General features: G+C 46.0%; 1 protein-coding gene across 1 annotated transcript in view; it reads right to left on the bottom strand.

Moving 5' to 3' along the window:
• Positions 1–538: 538 nt before the first annotated feature.
• The window catches only part of MYBL2 (MYB proto-oncogene like 2), a 35,357-nt gene continuing 18,920 nt past the window's right edge, over positions 539–16,975 (bottom strand). Inside the window, exons 9-13 of the mRNA XM_007938462.2 lie at positions 7,989–8,088; positions 7,400–7,513; positions 5,005–5,109; positions 1,256–1,405; positions 539–667 (exon numbers count right to left, since the gene is read on the bottom strand). Of these exons, the coding sequence (XP_007936653.1) occupies positions 539–667; positions 1,256–1,405; positions 5,005–5,109; positions 7,400–7,513; positions 7,989–8,088 (598 nt within the window). The remainder of the gene's footprint in view (positions 668–1,255; positions 1,406–5,004; positions 5,110–7,399; positions 7,514–7,988; positions 8,089–16,975) is intronic.

A 16,975-nucleotide genomic window follows, 5' to 3' on the forward strand; every position in this document is an offset into this window, starting at 1 on the left:
TACCAGAGAAATTGCTCGACCTCCGCTCCTAGCTCCCTGGCCCCACTGGGAAAGAAGGCTCCAGAGCCTCTGACCTCACCTGTGCACACAAAGCTGCACTCTGAGGATGAGGACCCAGGTTCCCACATCCCAGAGGGGCCTGAGGACAGATACCCAAATCAGCAGGGGGCCCAGGAGAAACATGGAGTCCAGAGCAGTTCAAGGAAAAAGGCAGTTTTATTCTTTCAGGAAAATGTACCAATGAGGGTTGAGGGGAGGAGTACCCTGGCCATAACCCTGTCCTCAGCAGGAGTCTGAGCAGAGGCCAGGCCTGACCAGGGCCTGGGAAAAGCTAATGGGCGCCCTGTGGCACTGAGGAGAGGCTGGGCAGGCCCAGGAGGTGGGCTTTTGTTCTGTTAGCACCAGGAGCTGCCCCCAGCTGGAGCAGTCTGAGGAAGGGCTGGCGGCAGAAGGGCCCCTGCCCAAGTCACCTGAGTGTGTTCTTAAATTCACAGCCCCCTCCCCCCTGTAAACATGAGAATGGGCTTGTCCAAGCCGCTCAGGACAAGATGAGTGTCCGCGACGTGTGGCTGGGCTTCAGGCGGCCCAGGAGCTGCCGTGCTTTTTCCTGCATGAAGAGCTGGTCCCTGGTGCCCCCACAGGCCACCATCTTCCAGGCACTGCTCATCTAGGAGGAGGCAAGAAAGTGACCACCCAGGCAGGGAAAATATGCTCCCAGGAAACTCTGGGACCCCCCTCCCTCTAGAAGCCAGTCATTTGCTTCTGCTCTTTCCACCCTCTGGAGTGGCCCTGGTGATGTCACTCCCCTTCTCTGGCCCTACTTCCTCACTGTGAAGCAAGGAGGCTGGACCAGGAGACATGGCCTTTCCTGCCCTGCAGCACCAGCTTGCATTTGAGAAAGCCCTGATCATGCTGGCTGGCAGGGCAGGAGCAGTGGGGGCTTCAAGTATGCAGATGCAAGGCCACAGCAACCTAGGGCCAGCCCCTCCCTCCAACACAGACACACATGAAGCAAACGAAATAGATGCAAACTAAATGACTCAGTTACAAGGGAAACCATGTTATTGGAAGGGGGCCTCTCCAAGACAGTGAGTTGGGAAATAACCTAAAGCACAAATCAATCAGGCCAACACAGCCATAGCAAGGCAGCAAGAAAAGCATTCAGGCAGAGGGAGCAGCGTGGGCAAAGGTCCTGAGGTGAGGAGGACGGCAGAGCAAGTCCCAAGGAGATGCCACATTCATGGCCAGCACTCACAGGGGCAGGTGTCGGGAAATGGCTTCGGGGCTTCAGAGTAGCCCCAGCCTTCTCAGGCTTGGCCTGCAGGAAGCCTTGGTTGAGCAGGCTGTTGTCCTCTTTAATACCTGACAGGGTGAGGCTGGACGAGCTGGATGGGAGGCTGCTCGGCTGAAATCAAAACCAAGTCAAAGACTCACCATTTTACCAGAAGGCAGAGACCACTCGGAGGGGAAAACCATTAGATCAAATCCCAGTACCACCACCTACTGGTTGGTCGGTGAGACCTGGGTAGGATAGTTAATTTCTCTAAGCCTTGGTTTCCTTGTTCAAACAGGGAGTTGGTTTAAAAATTAAAAAAGTATTTATAAAGTGCCTATTACAGAGCTTGGCCCACAGTGAATGCTCAATAAATGCTGGCTCCTCAGGCAAGGAGGGGGCTCTAGTTTCTTCTGGCAGCAGAAATGCCCCTGAGCAGTGAGAACAATGCCTGCACCAATCAGCACAGCCCAGCGGAGCTGCACAAACCCCTTCCCATGACGCTCCAGCCTCCCTGCTCTGCTTGGCACCTTGTCTTCCTAACCGTCTCGCGCTCAGTGTTTTTATTCTAGCCAAGAAACTGAGGCACAGGGAATCAAACAGATCTCAGAGAGCAAGGGGAGCAAACCCAGGTCCACCCAACTCCAAATCCTGGCTCTGAACCACTTCCCAGGTCATCTTCTTTTTGGTATATATTTTCTATGTCCTAAGCAATGCCACAACTCATCTGGTCTTTGGTCACTGGTGCTCAATGCATTAAAGCTATTCTTGAGACGGTCTCTAAATTCAAGTAGGATAAACTCAAGATCATACTTTGGCTCTCGTGAACTCGTTTTAATTTTTTTCCAGCTTCAACTTCAACTTGCATATGAGCAACTGATGGTTTGTTCCACAGTCGGCCCCAGGTCTCATTCTGACTGATGATACTGAACTTCTCCATTGTGTCTTTCCAGATTTGATTCTTGTGTATTTCATCCGGTGAGGGCCAAAATGGAGTTGTGGGATGACATCAAGGAAATCATATATGAAGAAAGCAAAAGGTCATTAAAAAGACAGGGAAGAAACAAAATTAGTGTTAGAAGACTCTGAAACTTGCTCTTGAATGTAGAGTAGCTAATATGAATGGAGAAATGATGACAGAGAACAGCTGAATGGAGATTTCAAAGGGCAGGTGAAGAAGGCAAAGTAAAGAATTATAATGAAATGTGCAGAGATCTGGAGTTAGAAAACCAAAAGGGATGAACATGTTTGGCACTTCTCAAGCTGAAAGAACTAAAGAAAAAAGTCAAGATCTGAGTTACAGTACTGAAGGATTCTGTGAGTAAAATATTGAACAATGCAGGAAACATTAAAAGATGATGGAAGGAATACACAGAGTCACTGTACCAAAAAGAACTGGTTGACATTCAGCCATTTCAGGAGATAGCATAAGATCAAGAACCAATGGTATTAAAGGAAGAAGTCCAAGATGCACTGAAGATAATCACAAAAAACAAGGCTCCAGAAATTGCCAGAATAACAACTGAGATGTTTCCACAAACGGATGCAATGCTGAAAGCACTTGGTCATCTATGCCAAGATATCTAGAAGATAGCTACCTGGCCAAATGACTGGAAGAAATCTATATTTATGCCTGTTCCAACAGACCATGGAAATTATTGAACAATATCATTAATATCATATGCAAGTAAAATTTTGCTGAAGATAGTTCATAGGCAGTTGCAGCAGTACATTGACAGGAAACTGCTAGAAATTGAAGTCAGATTCAGAAGAGAATGTGGAACGAGGGATATCATTGCTGATGTCAGATGGATCTTGGCTAACAGCAGAGAATACACAGGCATTCAACTGTGTGGACCATAAAGAAAAAAAAAAAAGCTATAGGTGACATTGTGACAAACGGGAATTCTAGAACACTTAATTATGTTCATACAGAACACGCACATAGACCAAGAGGCAGTCGTTTGAACAGAACAAACGGTTACTGAAAAAAAGTAAAAAGTAAAAAAAAGACAAAAACGAAAAACAAGGATACTGCATGGTTTAAAATCAGAAAAGTAATGTGTCAGGGTATCTTTTCACCATAGTTATACAACCTGAACACTGAGCAAATAATCCGAGAAGCTGGACTATATGAAGAATGTGGCATCAGGAGTGGAGGAAGACTCATTAACAACCCACAATATGCAGATGATACAACCTTGCTTGCTGAAAGTGAAAAGGACTTGAAGCACTTAATGAAAAACATCAAATACTACAGCTTTCAGTATGGATTACACCTCAACATAAAACAAAAATCCTCACAACTGAACCAATAAGCAACATCATGATAAATGGAGAAAAGATTGACGTTATCAAGGATTTTATTTTACTTGGATCCACAATGCCCATAGAAGCAGCAGTGACCAAATCAAATGATATACTGCATTGGGGAAATCTGCTGCAAAAGACCTGTTTAAAAAAGTGTTAAAAAGCAAAGATGTCATGTTGAGGACTAAAGTGTGCCTAACCTAAGCCATGGTATTTTCAATTACCTCAAATGCATGGGAAAGATGAACAACGTCTGAGGAAGTCTGAAGAAGTGACATATTTGAATTATGGTGCTGGCAGAAAATACTGAACATACCATGGCCTGCCAGAAGAACAAACAAATCTGTCTTGAAAGATGTATAGCCAGAATGCTCCTTAGATATGAGGATGGTGAGACTTTGTCTCATGTACTTCTGACATGTTATCAGGAGGGACCGATCCCTGGAGAAGGGCATCAGCTTGGTAAAGTAGAGGAGGAAGACCCTCAACGAGATGGACTGACCAAGTGGCTGTGACACCGGACTCAAGCATGCTAACTATTGTGAGGATGGCACAGTACTGGGCAGTGTTTCACTCTATTATACATAGGTTGCTATGAGCTGGAACCGACTCAATGGCCTCTAACAACAAGCAATGCCAGCAGCAGACCTGGATGAAGGACAGAAGTGCCCAGGCTGGCAGGGGCCCCCTGGCCAGAGTGAAGTTTCTTGGCAAAGGGCTGTGAGTACCGGCAGTCACACTTGCAAGACCTGGTCAGGCCATCTTTAAAGCATTTGCCTTGTGACTCTGCCACACTTCTTGGGTACCAGGCAAGCCAAGGTCACTCCTTTGCCAGGTACACAGGGTCACCACCCTGGCATGGTTTCCTGGGGACCCTCCTTTGCAGGGGCAACACTCCCTTCCTTTGAGGTCAGCCTGACAGTAGCACCCAGCACAGCAAGGGTACTGGCCCAGGAGTTCAAAGCAATGTACAGCACCCATCCTGGGGCTGATGGTGCCATTCACCTGGCTGTGCTTAAAGGCACGTCAGTAACCCTTTCTGGGGTTACCTCATAAGTAGAATGCAAGGGAAGATGAAGCCCCACATGCATGATTGTTAAGTGTGTTTTAGCAATGCCATTCTTGCCAAAGAAAACCCTCTGTGGGAAACACTAGCAAAGCTCAGGCTGTGTTTGGAACCAGGGGAGGGTACCCACACCCGCCCTTCCCCAGTAACCCCTCCCTGCTGAGCCCAGGGTTCCAGCAGCCCAGTCCATCACCTCCTGAACACTCCATCTCTAGGGTCCTTCCATAAAATTAGTATTTGCAAGGCAGAAAGAAAGCTTCCAAGGAGACTGCACACTCCCAGCAGCAGAAGAGCTCTCTGTAATTCTGGGTGGGATGGGGACAGCTGATGGATGGCTTCTCTTAGACCCTCTTACCAAAGACATGGCCTTGGGCAGTGCAGACATCATCAGCTTCATGTCCTCATCCACTATGTCAAGAGCCAGAGACTTCCGGACTTTCTTGATAGGGCTCCGCCGTAGCTGGGGTGGAGAGATAGGAGGTGATTAGGTCTGGTGCCAAGGTCCATGTGGTCACCATTTAGCATCTGCCCCAGCCACCCTGGTCATAGAACCAGGCCCTGCTCAACTGTCACCTTCACACCAGGCCCAGCTGGCAGGGATCTGTTGCCTGGTGTGTGGGGAAACCAGGCGACTTTGGCCCCATTACAAACTCTGTGCCTGGGTAGACTGTCCTGCTGGATGCTGCAGCAGCACGAGGCCACAAATGTGAACCTCTAGCCACATGAGACCCACTGCTCACCCCTGAATGAGTCAAACACAGCCTCCTAGCCCCTACTAGTTGCCATGCAGTCAATTCTGACTCATGGTGACCCCTTGAGTGTCAGAGTAGGACTGTGCTCCATAGGGTTTTCAACACCTAACTTCTCAGAAGTAGATCACCAGGCCTTTCTTCAAACAGACCTCTGGTAGACGTGAACCTTCAACCTTTCTGTTAGCAACTGAGCATGTTACCATTTGCACCCCCAGGGACTCCTTACCACACCTAACATCCCCATACAAAGGCCCAAGTAGACAAATCACCCAAGTAACACTTATAACACCCATCCATAGTCAAGTCACATGGTAACAGAAAGCCCCACTTTAACTACCTCTAGTTCTGGTAGCATAGTGTCTAAGGCACTTAACTGCTAACCAGAAGGCTGGCGGTTCAAACCCACCAGCCACTCCTCGGAAGGAAGATGGGGCAATCTACTTCTGTAGTGATACTGCCTCGGAAACCCAAGGAGGGGTCGCTATGAGTCTGGTCTGACTCAATGACACATAGCAATAACAATGGCCTCTAGTTACCCTTCAGGTCTGAAACTGAACTCACTCTCATGGCTTCCAGCCAAACAACAGACAGGTATATAGGATGAACATTTACATCAGGTAGATACACTCCTTAGAACTTGGAAGAACAGAAGGGCAGTGCTTGCACAGGGAGATAGCTCAGGGGGCAGCAATGCATAGGAGAAAAGTACATAGGAAAGAGGTAACTAGGGGAGGAAGTGGGAAGAGGGCTGTAACACTGTGGGGAACTGCAGTCAATGTCACTAAAGAAAATGTATAGGAACTGCTGTATGGAAAATGAATTTGCTTTATAAACTTTCACCCAAATCACATTTAAAAAAAAGAAAAAGAATACCATGGTCCATACCCCCACCTTCAGGAATGCCCTAATCCCACCCCTGCGTATTTTCTATGGAAGAGATCAGGGGTCAGCTCCAATACCAGGAAGGGGCTCTGGGGCCAACTGCTCCACCAGCTCAGGAGGCCCAAACGGGTGCTGCCATGGCTCAGAACCACCGTCTGACACCAAGGAGAGGCCAGGGGCTCCTGGAGGCCCTGGTCTAGTTCTTCATACACTGACAAGGGGTGCTGGGCATCTGTACCAGCTTCTGCCTGGAGGCCCCAACTCAGTGGGTGCTTCTCAGCCTGACTGCCCATCTTCTTCCCCTCACTGCCCTCCATGAGCCACTCTGGCCACAGAGCTGTGACAGACTCTGCAGACACTGGGTACACTCCAGTCTCCCCTCCTTTTCCTTGGGAGAGCCGTCTGGGAAAAGAGCAAGAAAAAGGAGACACAGGAATTCACCCAGTACTAGAACAGTGTAGTAGAAGGAAGGCTGGTTGGGGGTTCCACTTCTGTGCCCTGGGACGGTCACTTTCCTGCCCCTCTGCACCTAGGTGTCACTGACCTGGTGACTCACCAATTCACCCTGAGTCCACTGTCTCCACCTCACTCCCTATGGCCCAGCCACAGAGCCCAGGGCTCTTGTGGGCCCAGCTCCTCCTGACTGCCTTCGCCCCCACCCAAAGGATTTCTCTTGGAATCCATCTTTGTGTCTCCTCTCTGGAGCAATTAATACCATGTGTAATCAAAGAACCATCGGCATGTTTGTCTACCATCTGCCTCTGCCCACCGACTCCAGGAAGGAGGGACCATGTCTGGGTCTTAATCATGACTCTAATCACTACACCCAGCCCAGAGCCTACCACAGAAGGATCCAAACACAATGCCTGGAATAAATAAATGAATAATTCAGAAGGGATGGGGGAAAGGCCCAGGTAAGGCAGGCCTTACCTTGGTCAGTTGCACAGATAACCACTGTAGGGCAGCAAAGGGCAGGTGGCTGCAGCTCCACTCCACCCAGGCCCCTACTTCTGCCACCTGGCCCAGACTCACCTCCCTTACCTCCCCCCTACAGCTCCAGGTTCCCCTGCCCAGGCTGGTGGCAAGGAACGTCCCCTCTGCCACCCAGCCACTCACCCCCGGCTTCCTCTTCTGCCTCTCTGGCCTCACATCGTCCTCAATGATGAGCTCGATGCCAGCCTCTGAGCGCAGCACCTCCTTCAAGTCCTCCTCCAGGTGTGGGGTCTGGGGCTGTGAACAGGCAGGGGTCACCCATGTCAGACACTACCTTCAGGCTGTGTGAGTATGGATGTTGCCTGGGATGGCTGACCTATCCTCACAGGGTCAGAGGGGCAGGCCAGATCACTGTAGCGTGTGCAGGGCAGTGCAGGCAGCAAGCTGACCTCCCATGTTCCTAACCATTAGTCGTCCCACCCTGGGCAAGTAGACAGATGATGACCTCAACTCTTTGAAGGCCTGCTTGCGGTAGGCTGGGAGCACCCCCACACCTCCTCCATTAACCCTCAATAGCCCCATGCCCTATCGTATTCCTCAGTACCAGCAAAGTGAGCCTCAGTTTCCCCATTTATAAAATTAGGATATCTGAGGCTTCTCAGGGTTGTTGGAAGAATCGAAGCAGATCTCAGAGGTGAGGGGCTTTATGAACTGCAAATGGGTGGATGATCCCCAGAGAGCACTCCACAGAGCCCCCCAGCACACCACCTACCAGGGGCTTCAGTGGTCCGTATTTCTCCAAGGCGTTCTTGAACGGGGTCGGCGTGTGGGGAGTGTTGTCCATGGAGTACTTCTGATCTGGGGTTACAAACCTGCCAGGGGCCAGAGAAGGCAGCTCAGAGGTGGGGTGGGGGGCAGACACCAGCCACTCTGCTTTGGGCTGCTCATGACATCCACCTCTCTTCCGCTGGGACACTGGTCTCTGCAGGAGAAAACCCCCAGCACGTGCTCTTTTCCCATTGCTCTACCCACCCCCACCACGCACTCAGTCAGGTCTTTGTCAGAGACATAGAGGAAGGGCCATCCTCAGAAACAAAAAAGAGCAGGGAAGTCACCAACTCTGAAGGCCCAGGACCCAGTAGGGGCACGCCAGGTAAAAGGATGGCTTGCCCCCACTCCTATACTGGGGAATTTCCATAAAAGTCCATTCAGGCACAGGGTGGGGGGACCAGGGGAGCAAGGTGGAGATTCAGGAAGACCACATCCTTCCCCAAGCCTCCCTCCAGCGAGGGCGTCTCATGTGGGGAACAAGTGGCAGCAGTACTGGAAAGGAAAAGGAGCATCAGGGGCAAGACGGTGGGCCCACCATGTGAGTTCAGCTCTCTCTCTCTCCTCCCAAGTCTCTTCAACATCATCACAGTGGGAGACATAACTGTGCAGGAGAAGCTCTGGCAGAGAAAAACTGGGAAGGGTATGGTCTACGAGCAGAAATAGTAAGAAGCTTCTATCAGAGGGTAGGCCCACTGAGGTGTGATTTCTACCAGCAATGGCAAAGCCTGCTGGGGAGGGGACAGAGCAGAAACAGGGCTGCAGTATGGGGCTGGGCTAGCTGGGGGCAAGCTTCAACTCTTTCAGGAAGCACTGAGTGTCTGTTTATGGTGATGGGAAATTTGGCAATAATTATGGGTGATAGCTGCACAACATGATTAATGTAACTGGTATCACTAAATTATACAACTGAAAAATTGGAACTGACCAATATTGTTATATTTATATGCATAAAAATTTTTTAAAAAGGACAAAAAAATATTTTAGCTCTAATGACAGGGACCAGACTCCACAGAGCAAGGTCCCTCCCCATACACCCACCCATGTGGCCTCAGTCAAGTAGCAGTACTACCAAGGCTGGCTCCCAAGACATCCATGGGGCAGTTAGAAGGCATGGGAAAGAAATGCCTGGGTCACTTTAAGAACTGGGGGACAGAGAACAACTCCCAGATACGGTACCTCTGGTCACCGCTTTGGGCCCACTGCCCCTAAACTGCTGGGCATTCTATGGGGAGATAAACACTAGAATAAGTGCAGACCATTCTTTTCTTCCTTCCTCGGGACTAAGAGGTTAAACGGCGATCCACACAATCTCTTTCCAAAGTCTTGTTATCTTCCCACAGGACACAAAGAGGCCATGCTCTATAGGAATGAGTGAAGACAGATAAACACTGGTCAAATTTAAACAGCTCCCAGTTCCAACTGAAGGGACGACTCCGACCGCAGGACCAGACATCTGCATGGGATGCAGTTTCCGTGGGCAACAGGAGAAAGCTCCAGTCTCTGACTCACAGCCTCAGGAAGAACTGGGAGTAGACACATTAGAACCAGAGGCTGGCTGGACAAGAAGCACAGAAGGCTTCCCGGAGACGGAAAAACACAAGTCGTGTAAGCCAAAGACACGGCAGGGGAAACTGCAGAAAACTCAAGCCAGCAAATCGGGAGTCAGTCCCATGATATTCTCACAGAGTACAAAGGAAATGGCTTAAAACACTGACTAGGAACATGGAGATGAAAGACAAACATAGGGACAGAGTCAGCCTGTCCAGGAAGGCATTCCACAGGCAGGAGAAAAGGGAGCAGACACCACGGAAGCAGTAACTACAGAGACAGCAGCTTGAACATTTTCAGTATCAAGGTTTCAGTCTTTAGTCTATAATGAAAACCAGGAAAGGAAATATTTTAATAAAGAGATACCAGCACCTGCATATAGTCTGGCAAATTTAAGAGATAATTTAAAAATAAATTTTAAAAAGCCTACAGGATGCAGGAGGAGAAAAAGATTCTTCACAAAGGAGTAACAGCTGGGCAGGTACCAGACCTCACAACATAAATGCCACAAAAAAATGAAGCAGGGCTCATGGCTGGCAGTCACAGCTTTTCTCCTCAGTTTTATATCCAGCTGAGTTCTTACTCCTGCTGCTGAAAATCAACAAAAAGACAGCCCAGACTCAGAAGGCACAGCCATCACACCCTCCCTGCTTACCCCCTATTCTCTCTGAAATCAACTTTAAGAAACACTTCATTAGACTTCCGGTAAGATGGAGGAATAGGCTGACAAGTGACACAGGCCCTCTCCAACAAAGAGAAACCAATTGACAGAGATACAAAAGATAATCCTGGAGCCTTGAGCTTTGAAAGGAACTATACAGAAGTGGGTTAGGCACCAACCAGTGGAAAAACCTGAATGAAAATAATGAGTACAGAGACAGTCGGAGCTGCGGACTGTCAACTACTCTGACGAGACCAATAGCCTGAATATTTCCAAGTGGTGTTGGGACCTGAGAACTGACCTAAAGATCAGCCCTGGTCACTAGAAATGGAAACAGCAAGGAGGGAGACAACCAGAGCTGTTGACTTTGTGCTGTCCAGAAGGCACAGCTGTTTTGATTGTTTACATGTGGCAGCCATTTTGGATATTTAAAGTGATCAAGGGCACAGCCATTTTAAATGTTTACAAGGTGGCCATTTAGGATATTTAAAGTGACCGAGAGTGCAACTATTTCGGATTTTAAAGTGACAGGATTATCATTCGGATTCCAGGGACCTAAGAATAGGCTCCATTTGCCAAGGACAGCAGGGACATACAGGAGGCTGACAACGAGAAAGGAGACAGGTGGTGAGTGTGTAAGTGCTGTCAACTATTGACTAGAGGAGCACAGTACCCCACTTGCGTAGATAACATACAAACAAAACAGAAAATGAAAATCGTGGGTAAGTCACTCCAACATACAATCACCAATTAAATATAAACACAAAAAAAGTCACAATGCCTTGGAGACAACAGAGCATTACAGTCCACACAAAGAAGCAAGATACAGCAGGAGAAACAAGGGACCACCAGGATACAGACCCAAAATACACCCCTGAGGAAGACGCAGCATTGGAACTCCCTGATAAGGAATTCAAAAGAATTATATTTAGGTACCTTCAATGAATTGAGAAACAGATCAAGGAAAACACAGAGAATGCCCTGGAACAATTTCGAAAGACAATACAAGAACAAAATGACAAAATAAATGAAAAATCAGAAATGATACAAAACCTACACACAGAAATCCAGAAGATTAATACTAAAATTTCAGAGACAGATAACACAGTGAGTGGGCAAAGGAGTAGAAATGAATAAATGCAAGACAGAATTAGTAAGATTGAAGGCAAATACCTGAATACTTCTTTGGAAAGGGATCAATGAGGAAAAAGATGAAAACAAAATGAAAAAAAGCCTAAGATTTATGTGAGATACCATCAAAAGGAATAACCTACGTGTAATCGGAATTCCAGAACAGGAAGAGACAAATAAAACCACAGAGAAAATTGTCAAAGATTTCTTGGAAGAGAATTTTCCTGGTATGGTGAGAGATGAGAATATATCCATTCAGGAAGTCCAACAAACCCCTAACAGGATAATCACCCAAAAGAAAATCACCCAGACACATCATCATGAGACTTACCAAAACCAAAGACAAAGAAAGAATCATGAGAGCAGCATGGGAAAAAATAAAGTTACCTACAAGGGGCAACCAATAAGACTAAAGCTCAGATTTCTCAACAGAAACCATGTAGGCAAGAAGACGATGGGATGGTATATATAAAACCTTGAAAGAGAAAAATTTCCAACCAAGAATTATGTACCCAGCAAAACTATCCCTCAAATATGATGGTAAAATTAGGACATTTCCAGATAAGCAGAAATTAAGGGAATTTGTTAAAACCAGACCAACCTTACAAGAGATCCTAAAGGGAACTCTTTGGACAGAGAAGCAACAACAGCCAACAATTGACCATTAACACACATGATGATATAACCCACAAACTAACCCAGCTATGGAAGTATCTAAAGTAAATAAAACTACAAGATTATAAACAGGGAACCAGAGACATCAATTGACAAATGAGGACAACTACAAACCAAAAAAGGGAAAAAACTGTGTTTTTACAGAACTTCTAGATGGTAGGGAAGTCAAGACAACTACAAGATAGAACAGACTGTTCTAAACTTGGGAAGAAAACTATAAATCACAGGGTAAACTCAAAGAAAAATGATAAACCTTCACATCAAAATAAAAAAGAGGACCAGCACAAATATTTAGCAAACACTAAAACAATAGCAACGAAGCAAATAACAACATGATTCATAAACAAAATGAGCTCAGCATAGAAAATTATATGGAACAAAGAAATCGACATCACGATAAAGCACGTAACAAAAATGACAGCAACAAATTCATATTTGCCCATAATTACAAGTCTGGCAAGGGACTGATCTCTAAAATTTATAGAAAACTCCAATGCCTCAACACCAGAGGAATTAACAATCCAATTGAAAAATGGGCAGAAGACACGAATAGACACTTCACCAAGGAGGATATTCAGGTGGCCAGCTAATACATGCAGAGATGCTCACAATCACTGGCCATCAGAGACGCAAATTAAAACAACAATGAGATGTCATCTCACCCCAGCACTGATGGCAAGGTTCAACGAGACAGAAAATAACAAATGCTGGCAGGGATGTGGAGAGATTAAGACTCTCATATACTGCTGGTGGGAGCTCTGGTAGCATAGTGGCTAAGGCACTTGACTGCTCACCAGAAGGCTGGCGGTTCAAACCCATCAGCCACTCCTTGGAAGGAAGGTTGGGCAATCCTACTTCCGTAGTGATACTGCCTCGGAAACCCAAGGAGGGGTCGCTATGAGTCAGGGCTGACTCGACGGCACATAACAACAACAACAACATACTGCTGGTGGGACTGTGAAGTGATACAACCATGTGGAAAGCAGTATGGCGATTCCTTAGAAAGCTGGAATTGGAGACACCATTTGACCCAGCAATCCCATTACTAGGTATATATCCTAGAGAGGTGAGAGCCAGGACAGGAACAGATATATGCACACCCATGTTCACTGCAGCACTGTTTGCAGTGGCAAGAGGATGGAGGCAACCTACGTGCCCATCAACAGAGGAGTGGATGACCAAGCTGTGGTGCATGCACACGATGCAGCGCTATGCAGCCCTGAGGAGTGATGTGGAGTCTGCATAGCGCCGCACGGCACAGATGGACTTGGAGGGCATTGTCCGAGTGAAATAAGTCAGTCACAGAAGGACAAATATAGTATTAGTTCCTTGTTGTTGAGGGTCAAGGAAAGGTTTATATATGGAGGGAAACTTTCTTTGTTGGTTGCCAGGGGTGAGAGGGAAGGGGAGGGAACACTGTGAAAAAAAAAAAGAAAGAAAGAAATGCATTTACCCATGTCACTTTAGTTTTGTGTATTTCACTGTACACAAATTATATTTCAGTAAAATACATTAAAAAAGAGAAAGGAAGAAACACTTCATCTAACCAAGAAAATAATCAAATTCTAAAATGGGAAAGGTTTGCCCTTATTTTATGAACCACTAAAATCGTAGGGTTGTTTCTCCAGCTCCAGCGGGCCCATCCTGACTAATACACAGGCCCCAGTGACCTTTTATGGAACTGTTTTCTACCGTTTTCTCTGTACCTAACTGACACCAAACTTAAGAGGCCTTATTTCTGTTATTTAAACACAAAATAGGTGTTTCTACCTCGGGGCCTTTGCAGCTGATTCTGCCTGAAATCTCTCTCCTCAGACATCTCCATGGCTCTCTCGCACAGTCTCCCTGAGAGGCCACCCGTGACTGCTCATCTAAGACGGACACCCCTCCCTGTTACTCTGTGTTCCCGCGGCCTGCACAGCTGTACACCATGGTATCTATCGCCATCTGAAATACCACATACTTACTAATCTGGCTTTTGTTTTGTTTATTAATGAATTTTCCCTTCCAATAAACCAGAACTTCAATAAGGAAAAAAAAAAGGGGGGGATGGGTGGGATATAAAAATCAGTGGGCAACAAAAACCAGTAAAATTTAGAATTAAGACCAAATAATTATTGCCTATGAAGGCTTGCAAGTGTCAAAAAGAACTTTTGGCAGAGAGAATAGGAAGACCAGAATCTCTTATGACAGTACCAACCCCATTTATTGTCAAGTCAATTCCAAGTCATAGCAACCCTACAGGACAGAGTAGAACTAGCCCCATAGGGTCTCCAAGGCTGTAACCTTTACAGCAGCAGCCTGCCCGTGGAGCTGGTGGTGGCTGAGTACTTAACCACTATGCCACCAGGGCTCCCTCTCTTGTGACAATAATGTGGATGTAAAGAGAAGGCACCTGACTTCTACTTCTTATTAAAATGAAATAACAGGGACTAGATACACCCTGTCTCCTGAAACAACCAAGAAAAAAAGACACAATACAGGAAACTATGATTTGCAAGATGCTAGACAGAAGGCAATGAAGAACAGAGATCCTTGAGAGCTGGGAAACAAGCGTGGTGAAGCTTGGCTGCCAGTCACTGTACCGAGATCGATTCCAGGCCACCATGCAGGGACAGGAAACCCAGGTGGAGTCTGGCCGACTCCTGAGTTGAAGAGATGAAATTATGCAGTATATAGCCCTTTGAAAGGGGCCCTGGTGATGCAGTGGTTAAAGCATTTGGCTGCTAACCAAAAGGTGAATGATTCAAACCCACCAGCTATTCCATAAGAGAAAGATGAGGCAGTCTGCTTCTGTAAAGATTTACAGCCTTGGAAAACTTATGGGGCAGTTCTACTCTGTCCTATAGGGTTGCTATGAGTAACAATCAACTCAATCAACAGTGCATTTTGTTTTACAGCCCTTTGAGTTTGTCTTTTCTAACTTAATATATATTTGGGATTCATCCATGTTGTTCCAAGTATCAGCAGTTTGTTTTTTATACTGCTGAATAGTATTTCATTATATGGAATATAAATATAGTTTATTTACCCACTCACTAGTTGAGGATCTTTGGTTATTTCCAATTTTTGGCCATTATGAATAAATATACTATTAACATTTCTTAAAAAAAGAGAGAGAGGGATGAAGCTGAGAGTCCATAGAGACCAAGGCAGTTAAAGTTCACAAGACAGAGTTCCAAAGAGGAGAGAGCTACACAGGAGAGAGCCCCAGAGATCTGCAGAGGGTCTGCAGAGCACTGATCAGTGCCCACAAGTGAGGAAACAGCTCACGACCAGGGAAGAACCATCTCAAAAATTACAGGGAACAGGCTGGTGCTCACACAGGGCTGGGGCGACTGCTTGTCCCTCCAGCCAGAGAGGAAAACTGTACCATACACAAGATACCAGATCAAGTACTGAAGGATCCTGAGTTCGTCGCTGCTCTAGTCCCACCTAATAAATCTCAACAGCATGACCCAAAAAGATCAAATTGTTTCTAAGTTTCACTTAAGTACATCCCAGAAGAAAGCTCTAGAAAGAAAATCTAGAGGAATAGAAAAATATCTAGTACCTATAAGGTAAAATTCACAATGTCTGGCATCCAATGAAGTATTAATCAATGAGGCAAAGAAGCAGAAAAATAACAAATCAAATAAGACTCACAATGAAAAGTCCATCAACCCAAAACTCACCCAAACTGAAACAGATATTTAAATTAGCAGACAAGGACATTAAAAACAGTTACACAACATTCCATATGCTCCAAAAGTAGAGACATGGAAGATATTTTAAAAGATTCAAATTGAAGTCTAGAGATGAAAATTACAACACTTGAGATGAAAAATGCACTGAATGAATGAGTGGGATTACCAGCAGGTTAGACAAAGGAGAAGAAAAGGTTAGTGCAACTGAAGCTACAGCAATAGAAACTGGATAGAAAAAAAATAAAAAGAGCATCAGTTAGCTGCTGGACAACTTCGAGTGGTCTAATATACTTGTTACTGGAGTCCCGTTGTCAGCCTAGAATTCTACACACAGCAAAAGTATCTTTCCAAAATTATTACAACTTTTCAGATACACAAAAGCTGAAAGAATTCATCACTAGCAGGCCCAAACTACCAAAAAAAAAAAAAAAGTTAAAGGATGGACTTCAGACAGAAAAAGACTATTACTACATGGACTATGGATCTATGCAGGGGAATGAAGACCACGGGAAAAGTGTCTGCATGTAGAAGGCAGGGGAGGAGTTGGAGCTGCAGGTCAGGAACATGGGTGAGACGAAAGAGCAGGGAAGCATCAGCGCCTCCTGTGGCTCCTTCTGTGTAAGGGTTTCAAGTTCAGAACTTTGGCTTGAATGGAGAATCATTTCTTATGAAACTCATCTATGTTATATTCTGGGAACTGTTTAGAGACTGATTTCCAATCAAGGGATTCATGAATTCTTTCAGAAATTATGTATCATGAGGGCTAAAATTCCTAAGTCCCATCAGACTGGTCAATTGCATAACTTATCCACTGAATAATAAATAGCAAATTTCTCCTGCAGTAAATGTAATAAACAGAGCAGTTAAGCAACTCTCTGCATGGACTTCAGAGTCATGAAGACATGAGGAGGTGAAACTTAGTTAAAACACTTCCATAAAAGCATGCTTGTCAGCCATGGACAGCCTTCTGAACAGGATGTGCTGTGCCCGAAGGAGCTGGGAAGGCAGGGGCACAGGCCAGTTCTCCTACGGCTGCCGCTGGGCAGAACCATGGCCTCTGGAGCACCAGACCGACCTCTCTGTCCAGAGAGACTAAGAGACTAAGGGCACTTTTTTCCTTAATGCAAAGCTACTCAAACAATGGATTTGCAACTTCAAACTTATGAAAAACGGAGAGACGAAGTTTTTCATATAGCAATTTTGTCTTTCTTCATTGACATTAAAAAT

This window comes from Orycteropus afer, unplaced genomic scaffold, assembly GCF_000298275.1.
Source record: "Orycteropus afer afer isolate SDZICR_OR568_19922 unplaced genomic scaffold, OryAfe1.0 scaffold00049, whole genome shotgun sequence".
NCBI lineage: Eukaryota > Metazoa > Chordata > Mammalia > Tubulidentata > Orycteropodidae > Orycteropus > Orycteropus afer.